The sequence below is a fragment of the Punica granatum genome, chromosome 6 (assembly GCF_007655135.1).
Source record: "Punica granatum isolate Tunisia-2019 chromosome 6, ASM765513v2, whole genome shotgun sequence".
Classification (NCBI taxonomy): domain Eukaryota; kingdom Viridiplantae; phylum Streptophyta; class Magnoliopsida; order Myrtales; family Lythraceae; genus Punica; species Punica granatum.
In genome coordinates this window covers 19,730,554-19,754,634 of record NC_045132.1, presented here as the reverse complement: position 1 = coordinate 19,754,634, position 24,081 = coordinate 19,730,554, and the positions used below count along the sequence as shown (strand labels likewise).

Here is a 24,081-nt window from a genome sequence, read left to right as displayed (position 1 = left end):
AAAGAGAAAGGGATCTGCCAAGGGAAGAGAGAGGAACAGAGCTTTCTTTCCATGTGTTGTCTTCACTTCTCTTTTCCTTTTTCCCTTTTGCAGTTTTCCAAGAAAGGACTTTGAATGGAATGTGAAGAAAGTGAACTGGAGGGAGAGAGTGCGATTTCCCGGTAAAATTGCATTTCTTGGATGGTCAAAAGAAACTGAATCCAAAATCCTTGACCAGACAATCCAATGGGAGACAAAAGCAGAGGCAATAAAAATCTGATCCCGCCAATCTAATACCATATTGATTTTGAAGAACATTGACAACTTATGTAGACATGAAACACATGTATGAATGCATGGTTGTGTATCAGTTACTTTACCATGGTAAACTGTCCCGAGATCCCCGTCTCCGAGTTCTTGTGTAAATTGAAGTTATCAGTCATCAGTGCTTCTTTAAGCTCATTGCGAGGGAAGATGGGACCTCAACATATGCATTGCTTGCTTTTGAGCTTGTAGTTCATCGATTGGTCTAAATTACTGTAGTTAGACTAAACGTTCGCCGAGGAAGAGGACCTTTGTGGTGGTGGGTTTGAACATGGTAAACAGGATAAGTCCATTATCTGCTGGCAGTCGAATCTGAGAAAGTAGAGCTGAATGATATGTTCAGGTTCAGCTCTGATCCATCATTCTTTTGATCCGTGAATATATAATACGACCCTCTAACAAGACATGCTGGAATCATTGAAGATATAGAGATATACCAAAGAATGAGGCTCCGAGCGAAGCGATTACTGCATTTAGACTCGTTTCCTTGGATGCAAGTGCAACAGGTCTCATAAGAGGAATGTATTTGGACTCATGTCTTTCTTTTGATCACTACACATTTGATAAAATAGAATTTCATTGGAAATTAGAAAGTACGTCGAGGCTATACAGTCCATAACTTGCTAACACATGGAATGAAGTATCTCTGCTTACTGCGTACTGATTTCAAGCGATTAATGGTACAGACAGCTCCTTCATTATCTACCCTGATTTCACGGCAAACATAAAGTATACATCCAAAATCGAAATGTAAATTTGATCATTTTCACTGATATCTACATCTGTAATAATATCAATATTCATTAATGCTGGAAAATTGCAATGCACCTGGCTGACAGTTATATAGGGGGTCGTGCACATTAGGCACTCGCAGTCGGCGTAGAAGAGCTGCCACTGCTAACCCATTTTTGAGTAACAGATAAAGGAGAAGTTGGAAACTTCGTCCTTTTCAGCAGCCCTGCCTCATCAGACTCAGGAGAAGGCAAAAAGCTCTTACTTATGTCCACAACTTTTGTTCGACTTGCAACTGCCTTGAGTTCCTCAACTACCGCAACCATTGGGGGCCTCATTTCCTTCTCCTGTTGCAAGCACAGAAAGGCCAACTCGGCCACCCCAGTCATCATCTCCCTGATTCCAGCATCCGAGTCCAACCCCAGCCGGGGGTCGATCAGCTCATCGTATGCACGCTTCTGAATCCTGTTAATTGCTAGGTTAGCCAAGTTAATCTCGTGTCTATTTCTACTAATGTCGACAGCAGGCATCGAGGACAGCAGCTCCACTAGAACAACCCCGAAGCTGTATACGTCGCTCTTCTCTGTCAGCTGGTAGCACTGGTGGTACTCGGGGTCTACATACCCTGGAGTGCCCTGAGGAGCTGTTGAAACGTGTGTGACATCATTTGGGAACAACCTCGATAGTCCAAAATCACCAACCTTGACACAAAAGTTGTTATCAAGGAGGATGTTATTGGTCTTCACATCACGGTGAATGATGTCAGATGCATGAAGGTAGGCTAGGGCAGTAGCAGTTTCTATGGCAATATTCATCCGAATGTGCCATGGGAGTGGGCCCTGTTCAGCCCGATCTCCACGGAGGTGATCTGCAACTGTGCCATTTGGAACATACTCGTACACAAGCAGGAGCTCATGGCTCTGCCGAGAAGTGCACCCATAAAGAGAGACCAGGTTCTTGTGCTGGAGGCGAGTGAGAATCTGAATTTCGGTCATGAACTGCTTGATCCGCCGATAGTTGTGCTCATACAATCGCTTGACTGCTACTTCTCGCCCATCCCGTAGCTTGCCTAGTTAAGGGTAAGAGATTGAGAAGTATGAAACTTTAGAGGACCACTGGGATGCAGTATTTATGAAGGCAAAAATGTGGAATTGAAACAAGGGAAGAAGGCGAGCAGTTGTGGAGTTTCGCATTCAAGCTTCAATACAATATGAAGGCACAACAGTAATATATCTTACCGTAATAAACTGTTCCAAAACCACCATCACCGAGCTCTTGGGAAGTGTCGAAGTTGTTGGTGGCTTCTTCAAGTTCCTTGTTTTGGAAGATGGGTACTTCAAAGTAGACATGGCTCCCTGCCAACTCTGACATCAGGGAATTCTCAGCAGAATTGTTCTTCGAGAGGACCTTTGAGGATGCATGCATCCTTCTGTTGCGGATAATGAAGATCAACAGGAGAATTACGATAATAGCCAAGGCTCCAATCCCAGCACCTGAACACCACCGAACTGTTAGGATGCTGGAACATCATTATTGCAGAGAAAGCAGGACAACTGCGCATAAATAGATAATGAAAAATTGCGGCTGCCCTATTCTTCTGTTGAGAAAATTTATGTTGTGTATGTTTCATTTCATTGACTATCCAAGCAAAATCATCTTGTTTGATCTGTATATTGCAAGAGAGATTCAATGTTACCTAGTCCAATCTCCAAGCTTTTATCCTTTCCTGCAAAAGTCGCAAATATTTGTCATGAGCTTGCAAAGTGATCTTTCGTATCAGTGACACAGTTATTCACTATATGAGCATAGCAGCACATTCAGTGTTGGAAAGCAAGACGCATAAAGAATCACAAATGTGCAATTTAAAGAACGCATCGACCCACAAAAGTATCACACCGCACCCGTGCTTACCTCCCAGGTTTCAAATTTCACATTCTGAGTCCTTTAATGTTCATCAGAAATATCAAAGTGCCTAAGAGTGCGATCAACATAGGAAAATCCCAAGGAGCTCTTACACATTTAAAATGAAACCACGCTCCAGTAAAATGTCATAGTTCAACACTGTCAATTATTCACTAACCGACATCTATATACGGTAAAGAAATTATCATACTTGACAACTGCATTTTCATTTATTAGAGTAGATCTATACTGAGCAAAATCCACACACAAAAAGAAAAATGATCAAGCTCGTCCTCGGACGACAAGCTTGCATTTCTCTAGACCATTTGAGATCGAAAATAAGAACTTTCAGGGAAAGTTTGAAATAATTTCTAAGAGAAGCTTTGGAGGGCTAGCATGAAGAAGCTAAAGAAACTCACAACTCTTCGGTTTCATTTTGGCAATTACTTATTTGTTAGCATGGAAATCTTTGCCATAATGAATGTGAATTGGAAGCCCACCTGCAGTGCATGATTCAGGCTCATCGCCATCAGAGCAAAAACACTGAAATCGATCCTCTTCGGACACATATCGCCCGCACCAACCACCACTTTTTTGGCACTTCGTACAATTCTTGGGGATCTCTTTTGGCCACATCAGCATAATATTACCCTCTAAAAACCTCTTGTAATTAATGGTTTTTTTTTTATGATCAAAGTCCTTGCTCTTTAACCCAGTGATAGTAGTAGAGAACTGAGACTCACAGGTCCCTTCTGGGGGGTCGGATGGAGGGTCTTCTAAATCATGTGTGATATTCTTCCGTACTAGTGCAACATAAGACTGATGGGTGCTGCAAGTCAATGGAAGTGCATGATCAAGAGAGAATAACCTGCTGCAGTTATAGAAGAAGGACACTAATATCCAGACATTAGTTTCATCTTGGCTGACATGAATGGTACTGGAATTGGGATGGGAAGAACTAGAGTAGTGAAAGTCCGGTAGACAAGTGACATTGAAATCAGCATGGGTTTGTAGGTCTAAGAAGTCCCTCCAACTATCATTAGCTAGAGGTCTTTGGATGTGGTAACGGCCGAAGATGAGGTTGAAGAATGGCTGGCCACCTTTGCAGTCGATCTGGAAACCTCTACGACCACAGAAGTCATTCTGGGTCCAGAAGGGGTACTTTACAGACACATTACCGCAAGGGGAGGTTTCCTTGCAAGCTTCATAGTTTGATTTCTTTGATGCAACTGTCTCTTCAAAGAAGCAGCACAACAGCAAAATGACCAAAGCAGGAAGAAAGAGAACTCTGTGATCAAACAACAAGAAGGTTCCGATCCTCATTTGAGGGACGCCGTTGGGTTGTGAAAGGATCAAAGATTGAAATGATCCGAACGTAGTAAGAGTAAATGAATGTCTTGGTTAAGAGAAAAGCCGGGGACTGTTATATGTAATTGCTTTCCATATCGCTCTCAGGGTGATTAATAACACAGATGAGTCTTCTTCTTGTGAAGTTGTCCTTCAAACACACGTCAGTTGACTTGGAAATTTGGACATGGAAGAGGAAGGCCTCAGCAACAACTGTGAGTCAGTGACCCACTGACTCAACAATCACACATAGACCTCACAAAATCTAAACCTTATGCTACGCACAAGTTCTCAGCCTTATGCGTAGATCTTTATAAATACAAAGTTGGAAATTACCAATACTCAGTGCTGCGGTTAACATCAAAGACTATCAGGAGGAAGTTCCAGAGTCATTTCATGCCCGAAACATGTGGAGTTTACAAGTGATTGCCGAGAGATATAAGAATCCAATGTCATGTTAGACTCAGTCCATGCTTCAAAGAAACCAGAAACTTTTCAAGGTGGGAATTGAAAAAGTTTCAGACATTACTGATGATTGTCCACATCCAATCGACTGCTTGTAGAAACTAGAGTTTATGTTCACATGTCATTTTCTTCCGTTGATCACCACTAAGAAGACTTTGACAATAATAATATGGAAGAAGAACAGGTCAATTGACCAGAATGATGGTCAATAGACCTAGATGTTCCTTCCTTAATAAGCTTATGACTAAATGTCAAGCGATGCTTTGAAATTCGACACAGTACAGGTGTGGTAAGTCAGTTTTGCTGCTCAGAAAGCGTCCCTGAAAGACTAAAGAATAGTGAAAATGTAGATATATTATGCTAACATCTATACTGGCCTGTAACTTTCTAGTTCGCATATACCTCATGTTTATTGATCCATGGAGGTCTGTTTTTGAATTTCCAGACCTATCAACCCAAGCTTCTATTCTGGCATTACAAGAATGAAGACATGTACAAGCAGTGAAGACCATGTCTTCATTCTTGCTTAAGAAAACAAGAAAACGAACAGAAGGCCACTTCAGATTTTTGTACTTGAAAAATATAATTATTCAGTCAGATTCACGACTTGTCTAAATAAAAAACGCGTAGCCCTAGTAATGTTAGATGCTCAAGATTGGTTTTCAATCGAGACTATTCAGACACGACGTTATGGGAGGCTATTAGTACTACACTAGGAGTGAGAGTTGAGAGAGGGAGAAACAGAGAGACATTCTCCCATTTCGAACTCAGGAATGGATTGGAAGAGGATTGGTAAGGCCAAAGAGAAACGGGAAATCAGAAAGAAGTGGGAAAAGATAAGGCCAAGGGCATCTCTGCAGTGGCTGCGATAAGTTCGGGCACGGCAGTAGCACACGCTCAATCCATTCTTAGTACCACATCTTCCACGACTTGTTCGACACCTTGAACAATCATGCTCAGTCCACTTCAGAGTAAATCCATCCCTCAATAACTTCTCGCACACGAGCTCTTCTTTCATTAAATTTAGTTGCCACTTTTCCAATTGAACCGGGGCAGCAACGAACGACTGGCAAGACTCCGTATCCCAATTCAAGTCTTGATCACAGCGCTTACTCTGGGCTAACCCAACAAGCGATTTCTTTCTCCAATCTGACTAGCAGGCAACACGGGATGCAGCAGATCTATTAACTGAGATTGACCCATCACAGTTGTAATAGAAGCAAAGATCTCTTAGACCGTCTCTACCAAACTCTATGGATGATCGGTCGAAGGAGAAGTTCTTGTGTGGTACAGAACAAGCATCATTGAGCACCACATCATTTACCAACCTAAAGGAGCTTTCTCATAAGAAATTTCCCTAACTATGTAATGAGCCCGGGATGTCCTATAATTGGCTTGCCCCCCTCGCAGCGGATCTTGAAGCCCTTGATGCCGCAATATTGGTATTGGGCACCAAGGATGTAGAAAGGGTAAGTTATGTTGGTGCCTGTTCTGCAGTTTCTTGGCTGGCACTCATCGTATGATGACACAGAGGAACCTACTGAAAGAGCTGACCCCACTATAAGAGTGTAAAGTAAGAGAGTGCTGATCATGACATATGAAATTATGGATTCGATGTTTTCCATGCTCAGCATCAGGATCGATCCACTAGGCCTGATTGAAGACCTTGACAGAGGATTTCAAGTGACTTATGGAAAGTGGGAGCTTTCGGCTCAGACTTATGATCATCAATTATTGTATCGATTTTTTTTGGGTGAATATTGTAGTGATTGATTTCCATCATGAACGAATTATAAGAAGTTTCCTTATGGAAGACGGAAAATTAAAAAAATTGTTGTCAGAAGGAAGAACAAAAGTTAAAAGACAGAATAATGTCGATGGAGAAATTATATTACAGTTCAGCATTTTCTTATATTTCAGATAACGTGGACAATGCCTATAAAATTTATAGATTTCGCTCCACCGGGAAAAGAAAAATCATAGATTTCGTTATCATAATGATAGGGATGAGGCATTCTGGTGAATTAAACATTTGCCTTTGTACGATATTGTTCACATAGTAAAACAAAAACAACGGCAATCCAACACATTCCATGAGGACGAATCGTAAAAGCCGCTATTTATCTTTGGCTTGATTTTGATCGGATAGTCCTAATTGAAACCCTTCTTCCCCCAGTGAATGTGTCAAATTACGCTATAGTTGCTCTTTTTTCTTTCTTCATTTTTTCTTCTGAGTACCATTTTAATTTAAGAACCTGATTGAATCAGAAGGAAACTATGAAAACTAGGCATTTTTTTTTTTCTGGATAAAAAAGATGCCTACTTTTCACAATGTTATATACAATGAACGTTAGCCCGCCGGAAGATGTTAAACTTTGCATCGCTGGATGAAAGGTCTGTAATTTATGTTTCTGTCATAACTATTAAATAACATCATGAAGTCTAAGCATATTTTAATTCCTATGTCTGGTGAGCATTGATATGTTAGTGAAAGTTTCTAAGAGGTATGGTCCTTTTTTTTTTTTTTCCCCAAAATGCCGGCATAAAGACTTCCAACGACCGTCTAACGTATACGGGGCCATTGAACTTCTAGGAACCACGCAACTATGCTGTAGCCACTAGAAAATTAATTTCTTTAGGAAGAATTTGCATCTACAAAAATTTCTCATATGTAGTGAAACTATTAGTTTGTTGATTTTATGTTAATTTTTCTTGTCTCTACAACCAGTTATTATATATCTTTCTAGACCATGTTTCTATGTTACACAATAAAATTAGAAAAACATAATTGATATAATCTTAATTAGTCTTCTCTAGATCATGTTTCTATTGTTTTTTTTATTTTTATTTTTAATATAATCAACCGTCGCAATCCCTCCAGCAAAGCAGGAGTTAGGTCTAAATAGATGGATAAGGCTTAAACGACAGGACGCGTGCACTTTTATTTGAGCCCTCGTCGAGAATGTTTGACTACTCCTAAATGTTATAGTCCTCACAATACCTAAATCCAACTTTTGACTGCATTGAGTGAGTGGACACGGTGAGCCCAAGCAAAGCGAGTGGCCAACTTGGGCTCCGCAACTTGGAGTTGGAGCAATCTTTCATCTTAAGAGGAAGAAGATAAACAAACAAATCTGATGAAGACATGCACTATGCAGAGAGGGAAACGCTCTCGTTTCTAAGGTAATACGTACCAGGATCCACACAGTGCCGAGCATGGGGCCGGTCGGGGCAGAAGCACTCGAAGTGGTAGTCTGTGTAGTCGAACCCGCACCTCCCCCCGCTGTCCTCGCATATGCTGCAGTTGCTTGCTATCCACTTCATCCCAAACCCTCCGCCGATGAGCGCTTCCAGCGTACTGTTATTCACATTCTCACTTTTCACTTCCACCGGAACCTCCACCACCAACTTGCATCTCCTCGAAGCGTTGCCCATCACGGGATCATCCCCATATAGCCCCAGAAGGGTGGCGTTTCGGGACGTCGCCAAACCTGAACAGTTGACCCGGTGCCGCGAAAGACCATCCGTGTCCGCTCCCTCCGAGGAGGCATTGCAGTTGTAGAATAGAAACAGAGTTCTGACATCGGGCTTGAGCTCGAACTGGTTCCCGGGAAGGGTAAGGTTCTGATCAATCAACCAAGGGAACTCGCAGGACTCGGTCCAGTTCAACAATACTCGGAGAGACTGGGACTTATAGTCGATTCCCCGGATTATGTAGGGAGCGTTGGAGAGGTTGAGGACTGGTTGGCCTTGAAGGCAGGATATGTCGAATCCCGGGAAGCCACAGAAGGGCGGCTGCTGGCCTCGGATGTAGAACGGATAGGAGATGTTTAGGTGACCGCAGGTTGTCGGGACCCTGCAGGCTTCGAATTGAGGGTCCACCGCGCAGAGAGATAGTCTTGCTAATAAGATAGGCAGAGCAAGGAGGAGAAGAAACGACGGGGAGCTCTTGGTCATGGTTGGGTTTTGTTAATGGGGGTGGTGATGGTTAAGACTGAAGAAGGAATGAGATCACATCACCTGTTTAGGAGAAAATATTCGGTGACTAATCAGGGACAGAAGTTGAGTAATCTTGATGAACGGTTGGATTTTGCTTCTGGAGGTTTGACTTGGGACATTGAAAAGTCATAAGATCATCTATCGTAAGATCATCAAAGATGTTTATACAATAGTTTGCATACTATTGTTGAGATTGATATTTGTAAGCACAACAAGTTGATATCCAAACAATTCCAAGGAATTTGACCTAATGATTAACGACGAACTTATGTATCAACCCGATCCATGATTCGAAACTCCTTGATTCCACCGGAGTGTCAAGGAGAATCCCACTACAAACCTTAGTGCTCCATTATCCATGAAAATTTATTTCAAAAATTTATATTCCATTTTCTCGTGTTTGATGTCATTAAATTTGTGCATTAATTGAGTCACTTGTAATTCAAACATATTTAATTTCACAAACTAAATATATATGTTAATTACCAATGTACAAATTAATTAATTAAATATAAATGTTCAAAGTGATATTGGACATATTCGTTAGTGGGTAAATTGACACACTTTTGGAAATATTAACGGGCAAATTGACACAAATAAAAGTTAGTGATTAAAGTGGCTTGATAGGTATTTCAGTTCCTAGATAAGTCTTTAGTATCACAGTATGGGAGTAACTATGACTGCGAATTATGAAAACTATGGTTTGATATGGACCATTAGCAAGATATGTTGATTATTGAGATAGATATATTAGAGGGTAAAAAATCTTTTTTCCTTTTTCAGTTTTTTTTCGTTAATTTATGTGCACAATAATATCATTAATTTTAATCAAAATTTCCACTCTACTATTATATTTTTAAAAAATATTAAATAATTATAATAAAACTTAAAAAATCTCCCTTGTATTTTGGAGAAATAACACTGTATCCCATTTGTTGAGAATATATGTACTAAATCTCATTTGACTTATTTGACCAAATCATTATTGTCGGAAAAATATTGGAATCATAATTTTTGAATTTTTTCTTATTTGACCACACAGTCCATTTTTATATAATAAGATCCAAATTAGAAAAAAATATACATTTAATCTTATACCTTTACTTACTTTTCTATTTTCGTCATATACATGTTACTTTTCTATTTTTATCTTTCCGTTACCTTCACCCACTTTTCAATTTTCATCATATTTCTAATTTTTTTTTCTATTTTGGTTACTTTTGTCTTTCCGTTTGACTTACTGTTAAGTTTGATGAGGTGGACTGTTGGTGAGTTAGTATTATAGATAATTGAAGGATACATCGAATTAATTTAAAGAGTATATGGCTATTCAGCTAATGGAATCAAAGATAACTAAATTTTATGATTTAGTCTTAGTTTATAAAAAAAATGGTTTGGAAATTAATATGGTTTTAATTTTTTAAAAACCTGTATTTGTGGTTTGGTTACTATTTAAATAAAAAAATTGCATCAAATTGAAATCTAGCACCCCTAAACCCAAAGCTAGTAGCCTTAGGTAATGTCGTTAGAGGACATCAAAGATGTTGTCACAGGCGGTGGTGGCTGAAGGCAGGCCACTAGGGATGGCAGCAATACAATGAAAAATTGCATTCGCAAATAATCGCATCACTTTCTGAGCTACCTGTGTCGTCGATCATCGCCCTAAGCACGTTGTCGAAGGCTTTATCCTCTCTCTTTGTCTTTTTTTTTAAAAAAATTTTATTTTAGAAATTAAATAATACATTTTTAAAATTAGAATGACTTATACGTAGAAATTCAATTTCATCGTTAATACATTGCACGAATTTATTATAAATATTAAGTTTAGACACACAAACTTAATCGTACAAATTCAATTTTTTAAAATATTTTCCCGTCCTTCTTTCCATATTATAAACTTCTACTTTTCCATAGTTCATAAAATTCCTTTGATACTATTTTGATACTCATAAAATTAGTGCTCACCGTTATATTAAAGAGAGCCTTCAATGTAAGCTTTTTGGCAACTTCCTAGGAGGCGTCTGGCGTTCGGCCGGTGGAACGAATCCGCCATAGTCCTAAGCTGTCAGATAAGGTTATTTAATCTGAACTGTTGATCCCTTTAACCAGTTGAATCGTTGCTGGTATTATTTTTAAAATTTTTTTGTTTGAAAAGAGTTAAACCTTAATTATGTTTTCTTTTGGGTTGGAAAACTTATTATGTTTTTCTTTGGGTGAAATAAGAGGACCGAGCAAAGTCCGATATCCTTCCCTCTACTTTTCACAAGTCTTCCAACGTACCATCCACTGCCATTTCTTCCTTCTAGCCCGTACGTCAAGTTCTCGGTACAAAATGAAATGAAATGAAGTGGCATGAGTATAATCGGAAGAAATGTAATAGAATTAAGGGAGAAAATATAGGTATATAGTTGATTTTGACTATGTGATAGGATATTATTAAAGCATTAAACGTCTAATCTATTTTAATTTATATTTTACAAATATGTTTTTCAAGCTTTTCTATATTCTTTCTCCCAATTATCCTCCTACCTAGTCACAATATCATATGTTCTAATTCCGCCAATAATGAAGGATTTTATTGTGAGTATTATGAGAATAATTAGGCACACCATTTAGGAGCATGCCCCACTTTCTTGGATAAAGGATCATTATCTTCCATCAAGTTAAAGTAAAAATATTATTCAAAATTATTAAAGTGCTAAAAAGTAAAAAATAAAAAAATAAAAAGAGAACAATGAAATAGAAGGATGAAAAGGTTCGTAATCCATTCCCAATTATTTATTCCCTCTTTCTTTTTAAGGCCTCGCGAGCTCTTTGTCACGATCTAAAAATTTCAGTAGAATTTCATCTGTATTTCCTCAATATCCAATATCACATAAACTATTTATATAAAACATACTTCCCACATCTTCCAAAAACATATGACCAATCAGCAGGTTCTAATAACTATATATACATCTCAACATAATATTTTCTTTTCAACCACATCTCTAAACTAACCAAACAAAAGTTTCAAGTCGTAATATAATTATAGCATTCTACAAGAACTTACTATTTATATTATGAGTGGGCCTAACTGCAAAAATCCTCCGCGCTGATCCCCGTTGTCCAAAAAGTTATCATGTGTGGCTAGTCTAGCTCCTAGCTCATCTGGAAAAATAAGGATGGTGAGCTACATCTCAATAAGTATTTAATTCCATAATAAAATGAAGTATCAAACTTGTTTATGCATTCACAACAACAGTTACAGTCATATCATCTACTTCAAAATTTCTAATGATATATATACCTACTTTCCAACCTCAAACCTTTATCTTATCAACCAATTCAATATCACATAACTCAAGTAATCATTCTAAAACAATAATTAATAGTAGCCATAGGGTCGCAATCCTTGCGACAAAGTTTCGAAGGTACCGTGATCCCGCACTCATATCCACAAATTCCTCATATCATTTATCTTAAGCGAGGGCTGCCCATTATCTCTGGCAGTAAGAGTTTAGGCGTCCATTTTATATCCCGTCGGATAAGCGGTCTAGGTGTCCCTTTTTATATTTCGTCGAATCAGCAGTCTAGGCCTCCCTTTTTATATCCCGCCGGATCAGTAGTCTAGGCGTCCCTTTTTGTATCCCGCCGAATCAGCAGTCTAAGCGACCCTTTTTGTATCTCGTTGGATCAACGGCCTAGGCGCCTGATTTATGTACGGTCGGATCAACGGTCCCATGCCTATAAATAACAATATCACTACACCACAATTAACCGAATTCATTTATAATAAATCCTCAAAATCCTTATACTATTTTCATTCAACTTTTCTCATTCAAACAAGCATTGATATAATTAATTTAAGATTTAGTTTCATTCTATAGTGGAATAAAAATACTCACAAAGACCCCCAAAATGATAACTCAACGAGTCGAGCCTTCCGGGTGTATAGTCTCAGTATCCTCGACTCCTATAAATTATAAACACGGTTAGAAAATCAAGTATAAATATGTATATATATACTTATATATCTCAATCTTAATCTGTCCATAAATTTGTAATAATGAAATTGACCTCATTGAAATCTACTCACACCAAAATCACACACCGACCAGTTACAAGCACATCCATAAATAAGAAATTTAATCTCATTAAAACCATTTCAAGATAACATAATCATTCTTTGCAAAATTTCTACCCTGATCAACTTCAACAAAGCAACACAAGTCAAAAGGACTAACTAGCAATCTATAAAGTAATACCATTCAACCTAAACATTTTGTTTAGATAAGCTAGTGACAGGGCAATTCAATGAATCTAATAGGAAATAAAACTAATACCAACAACTCTAAGCAAATGACAAGTGTTCTTAATTACTTTATGAACAAAACTCCAAATTTTAGCTTCATAAAATAACTATAAAAAACTCAAACAAAACAGCAACGGCAAGCCAAATGCCTCAACAAAGCTCAGCTCCTAAAATGCTAAATCGAATTATCAAATCCCAACTGATTGAACTTACTACTCAAAACAGATTTCCACTTGCTAATTTTTAAAGAAACAATTAATGCTAAGTGAATTGAAGACATAACCAAACTGGAGAAAAGATTCAGCTATACATACCCAAACTTTGTCAATAACCAGCAAAAACTGTAAGATTAAACTCTTTCTTATCAGATGACTTCCTATCTCGATAGTTCTCTCTCTCTCTCGTTGTTCTCTCTCTCACTCGTCTCTCTCTCTTTCTCCCTTACTCACCCTCTCCTTTTCTCTGTTTCTTCTTCTTCTCCCCCGCAGCAAAACAGAGCAAAGGAAGAAAAATAAAAAGAAAGTAAAATAAATGGACCAGCGGTGGGAAGGATGGCTGAAGAGAAAGTCTTTGGGGCCACGTGGAGCCCATACCATGCTCCAGCAAATCTAACTTGTATTATTTATATATATATATATATATATATATATATAAAAGCATATATAAGTATACATGTATGTATGAATGTTTGTAATAAAAAAAAATACCGGGTCTCACACTCTTTTCTTTTGGGCCCTTCTTCCTCTTGATGTGATGCCTTGCTCATCTCGCTTGTTTCTTCGTCCAACGTCGTTGAGATCTATCAAGAACGACAATCGTACAATTTCTTATGTATCGATGGTCGGGGAACAAGCAGTTAGCATTTTTGATCAGTCAGCAGGGAGATCATTGTTGGCTTATTCATTTTAATTTCTATATATGATTTTCATTAAGCTGCATATATACGTAAAGGACATATACAATTGGATTGTTTAATAAAATCATGCATAATTTTCATTTCAATATTAGAAATTTTGTTGACCATCGAAAAACAAAAATTTGAAAATTTGTTATGTGAATGTTTGCTATGTACTAAACTGCTGTGGTTAATTACATGTACGAGATATGACGGTAGCTTTTAATCATATATATGTTCTTAAATGATTGTCCAAATGAAAATTTTGCTGTTGCATCATTGATTTTACCACTGTATTAAGTGAACCTCCGGTGGCGTATCTTGCAGACAAGCAAGCACCCATGGGCCATAACAAAAACGACCCAAAAGACTGGACCGTTCCATTGGCAGGGCTAATGCGCGGCGCACGCGCGCGCTCACACACACATATATATGAAAATCACATATGAATCATGGTCTCATCAGAGGAATGTATTTAGACTCATGTCTTTCTTTTGGTCACTACGTATTTGATAAAATAGAATTTCATTGCGAATTAGAAAGTATGTCGAGACTATATTGTCCATAACTTGCTAGCTCATGGACTGAAATATCTCTGCTGATTGCGTACTGATTTGAAGCGATTAAGGTACAGACAACTCCTTCATTATCTACACTGATTTCACGGCACACATAAAGTATACATCCAAAATCGAAATGTAAATTTGATCATTTTCACTGATATCTACATCTGTGATAATATCAATATTCATTAATGCTGGAAAATTGAAATGCACCTGGCTGACAGTTATATAGGGGGCCGTGCACATTAGGCACTCGTAGTCGGCGTGCAAGAGCCGTCACTGCTAACCCATTTTTGAGTCACAGATACAAGGAGAAGTTGGAAACTTCGTCTTCTTCAGCAGCCTTGCCTCATCAGTCTCAGGAGAAGGCGAAAAGCTCTTACTTATATCGGCAACTTTTGTTCGACTTGCAACTGCCTTAACTTAAGTTCCTCAACCACTGCAACCATTGTGGGCCTCATTTCCTTCTCCTGTTGCAAGCACAGAAAGGCCAACTCGGCCACCTTAGTTATCATCTCCCTGATTCCAACATCAGAGTCGAACCCCAGCCGGGGGTCGATCAGTTCGCCGTATGCATGCTTCTGAATCCTGTTAATTGCTAGGTTAGCCAAGTTAATCTCGTGTCTTTCTCTGCTAATGTCGACAGCAGGCATTGAGGACAGCAGCTCCACTAGAACAACCCCGAAGCTGTATACGTCGCTCTTCTCTGTCAGCTGGTAGCACTGGTAGTACTCGGGGTCTACATACCCTGGGGTGCCCTGAGGAGCTGTTGAAACGTGCGTGACATCATTTGGGAACAACCTCGATAGTCCAAAATCACCAACCTTGACACAAAAGTTGTTATCAAGGAGGATGTTATTGGTCTTCACATCACGGTGAATGATGTTGGATGCATGAAGGTAGGCTAGAGCAGTAGCAGTCTCTATGGCAATATTCATCCGAATGTGCCATGGGAGTGGGCCCCGTTTAGCCTGATCTCCATGGAGGTGATCTGCAACTGTCCCATTTGAAACATACTCGTACACGAGCAGGAGTTCACGGCTCTGCCGAGAAGTGCACCCATAAAGTGAGACCAGGTTCTTGTGCTGGAGGCGAGTAAGAATCCGAATTTCGGTCATGAACTGCTTGATCTGCCGATAGTTGTGCTCATACAATCGCTTGACTGCTACTTCTCGCCCATCCCGTAGCTTGCCTAGTTAAGAGTAAGAGATTGAGAAGTATGAAACTTTAGAGGACCACTGGGATGCCGTATTTATGAAGGCAAAAATGTGGAATTGAAACAGGGGAAGAAGGCGAGCAGTTGTGGAATTTCTCATTCAAGCTTCAATACCATATGAAGGCGCAACAGTAATATATCTTACCGTAATAAACTGTTCCAAAACCACCATCGCCGAGCTCTTGGGAAGAGTCGAAGTTGTTGGTGGCTTCTTCAAGTTCCTTGTTTTGGAAGATGGGTACTTCAAAGTAGACACGGGTCCCTGCCAACTCTGACATCAGGGAATTCTCAGCAGAATTGTTCTCCGAGAGGACTGTCAAGGATGCATGCATCCTTCTGCAGCTGATAACGAAAATCAACGGGAGAATTATGATAATAGCCAAGGCTCCACTCCCAGCACCTGAACACCACTGAACTGTTAGGATGCTTGCACATTATTATTGCAGAGAAAGCAGGACAATTGCGCATAAATAGATAACGAAAAATTGCAGCTGCCCTATTCTTCTGTTGAGAAAATTTATGTTGTGTATGTTTCATTTCATTGACTATCCAACCAAAATCATCTTGTTTGATCTCTATATTGCAAGAGAGATTCAATGTTACCTATTCCAATCTTCAAGCTTTTATCCTTTCCTGCAAAAGTAGCAAATATTTGTCATGAGCTTGCAAAGTGATCTTCGTATCAGTGACTAAGTGAGTTATTCGCTATATGAGCAGCACATTCGGTGTTGGAAAGAAAGACGCAGAAAGAATCACAAATGTGCAATATAAAGAACACATCGACCCATAAAAATATCGCGCCGCCCCCCTGCTTACCTCCCAGGTTTCAAATTTTACATTCTAAGTCCTTTAATGCTCATCAGAAACATCAAAGTACCGAAGAGTGTGAACAACATTGGAAAATCCCAAAGAGCTCTTACACATGTAAAATGAAACCATGCTCCAGTAAAATGTCATAGTTCAACACCATCAATTATTCACTAACCGACATCTATATTCGGTGAAGAACTTGTCATACTTGACAGCTACATTTTCATTTATTAGAGTAGGTACGAGGAAGATTGATAGATCTACACTGAGCAAATCCACACACAAAAATAAAAATGATCAAGCTCGTCCTCAGACGACAACCTTGCATTTCTCTAGACCATTAGAGATCGAAAATAAGAAATTGAGAGAAGCTTTGGAGGGCTAGCATGAAGAATCTAAAGAAACTCACAACTCTTCGGTTTCATTTTGGTAATTACTTATTTATTAGCATGGAAATCTTTGCCATAATGAATGTGAATTGGAAGCCCACCTTCACGTGATTCAGGCTCACTGCGGTCAGAGCAAAAACACTGAAAACGATCCTCTTCGGACACAGATCGCCCGCACCTACCGCCGCTTCTTTGACACTTTTTACAATTCTCGTAGATATTTGTTGGCCACTTCAGCACAATGTTATCCTCTAAAAACCCCTTGTACTTAATGGTTTTTGTTTCATGATCAAAGTCCTTGCCCTCTAACTCAATGATAGTAAAGAACTGAGATTCACAGGCCCTTTCCTGGGGGTCATATGTGGGGTCTTCTGAATCATGTGTGATATTCTTCCGTTCTAGTGCAACATAAGACTGATGGGTGTCATTACTGCAAGTCAATGGAAGTGCATGATCAAGAGAGAATATGCTGCTGCAGTTATAGAAGAAGGACACTAATATCCTGACATTAGTTTCATCTTGGCTGACACGAATGGTACTGGAATTGGGAGAGTAGTGAAAGTCCGGTAGACATCTGGCATTGAAATCAGCATGGGTTTGTAGGTCTAAGAAGACCACCCAAGTATTCAGTGTTTGGACGTGGTAACGGCCAAAGATGAGGTTGAAGAATGGCTTGCTACCTTTGCAGTCGATCTGGAAACCTCTATGACCACAGAAGTCATTGTGGGTCCAGAAGGGGTACTTTACAGATACATTACCGCAAGGAGAGGGGTCCATGCAAGCTTCATAGATTGGGTTCGTTGATGCAACTGTCTCTTCAGAGCAGCAGCACATCAGCAAAATGACCAAAGCAGGAAGAAAGAGAACTCTGAGATCAAACAACAAGAAGGTTCCGTTCCTCATTTGAGAGACGCTGTTGGGTTGTGAAAGGATCGAAGATTGAAATGATCCGAACGAAATAAGAGTGAATGAATGGCTTGGTTAAGAGAAAAGCCGGGGACTGTGAGTTAGTGACCCACTGACTCAACAATCACGCATAGACCTCACAAAATCTAAACCTTATACTACGCACAAGTTCTCTGCCTTATGTGTAGAGCTTTATAAACACAAAGTTGGAAATTACTAATACTCAGTGCTGCGGTTAACATCAAAGACTATCAGGAGGAAGTTCCCGAGTCATTTCGTGCCCGAAACATGCGAAGTTTACAAGTGATTGCCCAGAGATGCAAGAATCCAATGTCATGTTAGACTCAGCCCATGCTTTAAAGAAACCAGAAACTTTTCAAACGTTACTGATAACTGTCCATATCCAATCGACTATAATAAGATGGAAGAGGAAATGGTCAATAGACCAGACTGATGGTCAATTGACCTGGATGTTCCTTCCTCATTAAGCTTATTAGTACAGGTGTGATAAGTCAGTTTTGATGCTTAGAAGGCGTGTCCGAAAGACTAAAGAATAGTGAAAATGTAGATATATTATGCTAACATCTATACTGGGGTGTAACTTTCGAGTTTGCATCTACCTCAAGTTTATTGATGCATGGAGATTGGTTTTTGGATTTCCAGACCTATCAACCCAAGCTTCTATTCTGGCATTACAAGCAGTGAAGACCATGTCTTCATTCTTGCTTAAGAAAACAAGAAAACGAACAGAAGGCCACATCAGATTTTTCAAGTACAAAAATATGGTTGTTCAGTCAGATTCAGGACTTGTCTAAATAAAAAACGTGCCGTCTTAGTAATGTTAGAGGCTCAAGATTGGTTTTCAATCGAGACTATTCAGACACGATGTTATGGGAGGCTATTAGTACTACACTAGGAGTGAGAGTTGAGAGAGGGAGAAACAGAGAAATTCTCCCATTTCGAACTCAGGAATGGATTGGAAGAGGATTGGTAAGGCCAAAGAGAAACGGGAAATCAGAAAGAAGGGGGAAAAGATAAGGGCAAGGGCCATGTTTACTTTAGCATCTCCGCAGTAGCCGGAATAAGTTGGGTCAGGGCAGCAGCACACGCTCAATCCATTCTTAGTACCACATCTTCCACCACTTGTCCGACACCTTGAACAATCATGCTCAGTCCACTTCAGAGTAAATCCATCCCTGAGTAACTTCTCGTACCCGCGCATAAAGACTTCCACTGACCGTCTAACGTACATTGGCCATGGAACTTTTGGGGACCACGCAGCTATGCTGTAGCCACTAGTAAGTTAATTTCTAGGCCATGTTTCTATTTTACACATTGCAATTAGAAAAACATCATTGATAATCTTGATTAGTCTTCTCTAGATCATGTTTCTATTTTTTTTTTTAATATAATCAACCATCGCAATCCCTCCAGCAAAGCAGGAGTTAGGTCTAAATAGATGGATAACGCTTACATGACACATGCACCTTTATTTGAGCCCTCGCCATGAATGTTTGAGTACTCCTAAATGTTATAGTCCTCACAATGCCTAAATCCAACTTTTGATTGTATTGAATGAGTAGACACGGTGAGCCCAATAGTACCGGATATTCCGATACCACGAAGATCTTACTCTCCAACCCTTCGGACTGCATCCTCAGTATCCATTCATCCACCTGTTCAGGCATTCATTTAGTTTTTCATATCTCGAAGACATGAAATGGTTATTTTGGTATTTATGCCACAACTATACAGCAGCAAAAAAAAAAAAAAAAAGATGTCCGAACGAGTGTCATCTATTGCTCAAAGAAAATTTATATCTTGGTCTCAGAAAATAAAAATGAAAAGAAAAAATAAAGATGGACTATTCCTTGGTTTGCCTTGTCAAGCTTTTCTTTCGATATAAGTAAATGATTGTGCTTTTTCATGGTCTAATTTATTGTATATTACTACCTTACGTTAAGCAATAAAATATCAATCTGAGCTTCCATTTCAAAAAATCTGGAAGCTTATCAAAATGGATGGAGACATGAAATCTCTCAAAGAAAGAGGAAAAGAAAAAGAAAATCAAGAAGACGTAGGCATGTTGCGCGAACGAAATAGTGCCCCCGCCTCTATGAGCTTTGCTGCAATTGCTCCCACCCCCACCGTCGAAGAAACTATAACCTTCTTGCCCACCTCGGTCGCAATTCCCTCCAGCATAATAGTAACTGCTAGACTTCACCTAGACGTTGCAGGAATCGGGGTTGATGACTTCTCCACTGGCATCTAGCATAAGGACTCCCACATCTTTAGCTGTGGTGCTGTCATGTATGATGTCATAACATCTGCTCCCCATGTCCGGGATACCTTGGTATGGGTCTCTTCAGAATACTTCGCCGCCCAGGTTTACTATCTGGGCACCAGCTGATGCCTCAGTTGTAAGAATTTCGGCTAGCCGATATCCTACAACCTTTTGCAGTTCTGATGAAACCGTAGCACATCTAAGGATTATAAATTCTTCAAGGACAGAAGGTTGTACCTTAAGCAAGATGAAAACTAATGCGGGCCACACCTTAATTATATGAGACGGCTAAAGGATTCGTTTATATTACAGAGTGGAAACTATGTAGTAAGCAAATTAGAGTAAACAACTATTGTTTTTTTGTTCTTACTGGCCGAACAACGATTGTTATATATATATATATATATATATATATATATGTAAGATACAAGGGATCAACCGTAACAATGGAAAAGTCCGTGTAGACCTCCCAATTGGACTCCGATTAATCCAATTGAACTGGGTCGGCCCATTAAGCAATAAAACTCTCATAACATAAATTTTCTGCATAATGTACGAGCAATCATTATAAAATATAACTGCATAATGTGATCTCTGAAAAATTTACTCTTTGCTTGATCTGAAATAAAAATACCTACTTGAACACCTTCCCGTGATGTGCCATTCAATGGCAGAAAGTCAGTTGTTGAAGGCTTTGTCAAATTCTGAGTTGCTAGTCTCAGAATCGGAACACTACCAAGTGGGCAGCCTTCTTCCAGCCCTTTAAGCGGTTCAACGAGCCTCATTAGTTCTTTTGGGGGGCTAATCTGCAAGCTGGTATCCACTTATTAGGTCCTGGCTACTTAACGAGGATAAGTAGAGTTCTCTTTTTTAAATGCAGCAGTAGAGATAGAAGACCTGACTAAAGAAGAAAACTGTATTGACAGTAAGCCAATTTTAGCCTCGATTTTGGCCAGTCGCCCTCTTAATTATGTCTCAACCAGCGTTTGTTCGGTTTCATTCCTGTAATCTCTTTACGCTTGGCCAAATAAATCTCTCCATACGCTACTGGACCCAAAAACACTCGTCTTCAAACATACAACAGAGAACCATTGGATTTTCCTTTTCCTTAATGGTAGTTCTAAACTCCTATTCATAATTTCTTCTTGAATTCATGGCAATACTTGCATCAAAGAAAAAATATATACACACTGAAACCACACTCGTCGTGTTAAGTCGGTTTTTAGATGTCTTCTTCAAAGGAATGCGAGGTATGTATATATACATGAGTCTTTTGTTTGATACAGGCTAATCAATAGTTATGAGATTGAATTGTTATGTGTATAACAAGCAAATTCATTCTTACCAAAGCAAATTCCTCTGTAACCCAATTAATTTGTTCGGCTTCCTCACTAGTCACTAGTCTATATATATATATATATATATATATATATATATGTATATGGAAACAAAGCACGAGCCAAATTATCACGTCGCCACATCATTAAAAATAAAAAACGGACCTATTTCGCTTTGCCACGTCATCACCTATGTATTAAGGAATTTTTTTATCATTAATTGTGCAATAGAATATATATACTAGTTGTAGAATTGCTGTTTATATATTGTAGCAATCGAATTGCCGTTCATATAGATTGTAGCAAAATATAGAGTAGGAAACCAATATTAACGATGGCTTATAATATTTATAGAGTTACCCTGTACATTATGGGCAAATATATTCTTATAATACTACAATCAAATTGCCTTTTGTATAATATTGTTTGCTTATAATATTGCCATTCATATTGTGCCGTTTCTATATATATATACACTGCACGAGTTGAACAAAGAGAGGTAGGCAAAGGGAGAAGAAAATATGCCAACCAAGTAAACTCTCAATTTATGTGTTTTATGAACTAAATATACTTTAATTAGAGTTTGATGCATGCTTTTGTTTTTTTCCGATCGATATTTTGGCTATGGGTTAGATGTCCTCTCTTCTCTCTCTCTTTTTTTCTTAGTGTGCAACCTCAGCTAATTTTTAAGTATTTTATAAATTTTTATTCAGAAAACTGAATCGATGGTTTCATAAACTGATTTATCAATATATGTTCACGTATGCTATACTTGATTTTTTTTTATTTTCATTTGCTTATCTTTTTTATACATGCATACATACATATATATATATATATAGAAACAAAGTTCCGAGCCGAATTCTCACGCCATCATATTTTAAAAAATAAAACGGAGCTCATAATCGAATTCTCACGCTGTCACATCATTATTTATACTAATTAAAGGAATTGTTATATACTTATTAAAAAAATTATTAATTAATTATATAGTAAATATATAAATTTTATATATAAGGCACAACGTTATATATATAAGGGAATAAAATATGACACAAGGCACAACGAAATATAAACAAGGAAACAAAATATGCAATAGAATATATAATATAAAAGATATAGTTGTCGCTTCAATTAAATATATAGATTAAGTATATATAGATTAAATATATAGTTTCCATTTTTGACAATTTCATATATTTATATATAATATAGTCATCTATCTAGCCGAGTATCGATTAAAAGAGAGCAATATTCTATATATAATTCTAAACCTGTTTTTTCCTTTCTTCTCCAAAATTTTCTTTTTCTTGGTTGAGTTTTGATTCGTATAATGAATTTTCTAATGCAAATTTCAAAATAATTGCTTCGATATTTTGATTGTTGTAATAATCTTCTCCAATTTTTTTTTCTTGATTGAAATTTGATTTGTCAAATGAATATTATTCGAGATTGACTGTTTCGGTATTGATTGTTTTACATGATCTTTATTCCAGTTTCATTATGAACATCGCTTAAATAACAGTAAGACTTTTCTTATTTATTCTTATTCTTTGGTTGAATTTTGATTTGTAGAATGAATTTTTTAACTAATTTCTTTTTCAAACTAATTTTTTTCATATCGATTGTTTTAATAAAATCTTTATTCCAGTTTTAATATGGTTTTCGTTTTAGTAATTGAAAATCCTTCAATCATTAATACATATATTAATATCAAGATTTACATTACGAGTAATTTTTAATATTTCAGGATTTCTATCGTTAAATTCCTTCGTAATCGTCCTCGCCAATGCGCGGGTTTTCATGTGGCTGTTAGTTAAAAACGGCGAAAGATCAATAATTAAGGAAAGAGAGATTAGAAAAGACCTGCACTTTATGTCCCTTTAACGTGGGATGTTGCAACGACGGCTGCTTGTCGATATCCACACAGTCATATATATACATCCCCGTGCTGTGTCTGCGAAAAGCCATCAACCATCTCACTTCAGATATTAGAAACTAGAAAGTACTGAAACTAGAGTACATTAAGAAGTTGAATCGTCTACCTGAATAATTTTGAATATCCCCGCACTCAGGCCGAGTGCACCCACAAGGATCCCAGCGAAGGTGAAAAATAGGAGATTAATGCCAACGTTATTCTCCATGTTTCATATCAGATCTTTTCTCATATATAGTAAACTAATTATATACTGCTTAATTATATACTCCAACGTTAGTACTCCTTATATATTGCAATATTATAGTAAACTAATTGCCTATCGTGAATACAAAGAAAACATAAAGAATATTCTGTTCCAATCTATATCTATATATATAATATATAATAGCAAAACGATAAAACATGTTCAACGAGGTTGTGTCATGTGTCATCCCATAATCAATAAGATGATGCCATGTATCAAACCCTTAACTCTCTATTGCATGACTTCCCCCACAAGGAAGCTTCATTTCTAATTATTTATAGAAATAATTCCGATAAAATATTAAATAACCATTTTATAAGTTATTAAGTTCACTGAGAATTAAAGAAGTGAGAGAAAATTAGAGAAGTGGAAATCCCTGCCTACACTGAACCTTGACAATACCCTCCCTCTCTCATTCATATTCTTTTTGGTTTATATATATATAGCTTGTCGATG

General features: G+C 38.1%; 1 protein-coding gene, 1 long non-coding RNA gene and 1 pseudogene across 3 annotated transcripts; all 3 read right to left on the bottom strand.

Moving 5' to 3' along the window:
* Window positions 1–862: 862 nt before the first annotated feature.
* On the bottom strand, window positions 863–8,932 carry LOC116209963 (LEAF RUST 10 DISEASE-RESISTANCE LOCUS RECEPTOR-LIKE PROTEIN KINASE-like 1.2). Of its 2 annotated transcripts, none has more exons than XM_031543735.1 (4): window positions 7,944–8,932; window positions 2,732–2,761; window positions 2,274–2,528; window positions 863–2,104 (listed from the first exon to the last, which is right to left on the bottom strand). In XM_031543735.1, exons 1-4 carry the CDS (start codon window positions 8,704–8,706, stop codon window positions 1,164–1,166), a joined length of 1,989 nt encoding a protein of 662 aa, XP_031399595.1. In that variant the 5' UTR covers window positions 8,707–8,932; the 3' UTR covers window positions 863–1,163. The 2 variants fall into 2 exon arrangements, with proteins under 2 accessions (XP_031399595.1, XP_031399594.1); XM_031543734.1 differs by lacking the exon at window positions 7,944–8,932 and adding an exon at window positions 3,438–7,923.
* Window positions 8,933–11,601: 2,669 nt separating this feature from the next.
* Window positions 11,602–13,530, bottom strand: LOC116210482. Its single transcript, XR_004157506.1, has 4 exons — window positions 13,357–13,530; window positions 12,636–12,703; window positions 12,166–12,474; window positions 11,602–11,898 (listed from the first exon to the last, which is right to left on the bottom strand). It is a non-coding gene; the product is annotated as an uncharacterized LOC116210482 (long non-coding RNA).
* A 960-nt stretch (window positions 13,531–14,490) lies between these two features.
* Window positions 14,491–18,037, bottom strand: LOC116210383 (annotated as a pseudogene).
* Between the last annotated feature and the right edge of the window lie 6,044 nt (window positions 18,038–24,081).

Bases quoted from the DNA above. Each gene is read 5' to 3' on its own strand.
- LOC116209963 (XM_031543734.1), bottom strand. From the start codon at position 4,260: ATGAGGATCGGAACCTTCTTGTTGTTTGATCACAGAGTTCTCTTTCTT. The intron at 2,762-3,437 runs GTGGGCTTCCAA...CGACTTTTGCAG, and splicing joins GCCTGAATCATGCACTGCAG to GAAAGGATAAAAGCTTGGAG. The intron at 2,529-2,731 runs GTAACATTGAAT...GGTGGTGTTCAG, and splicing joins AAGCTTGGAGATTGGACTAG to GTGCTGGGATTGGAGCCTTG.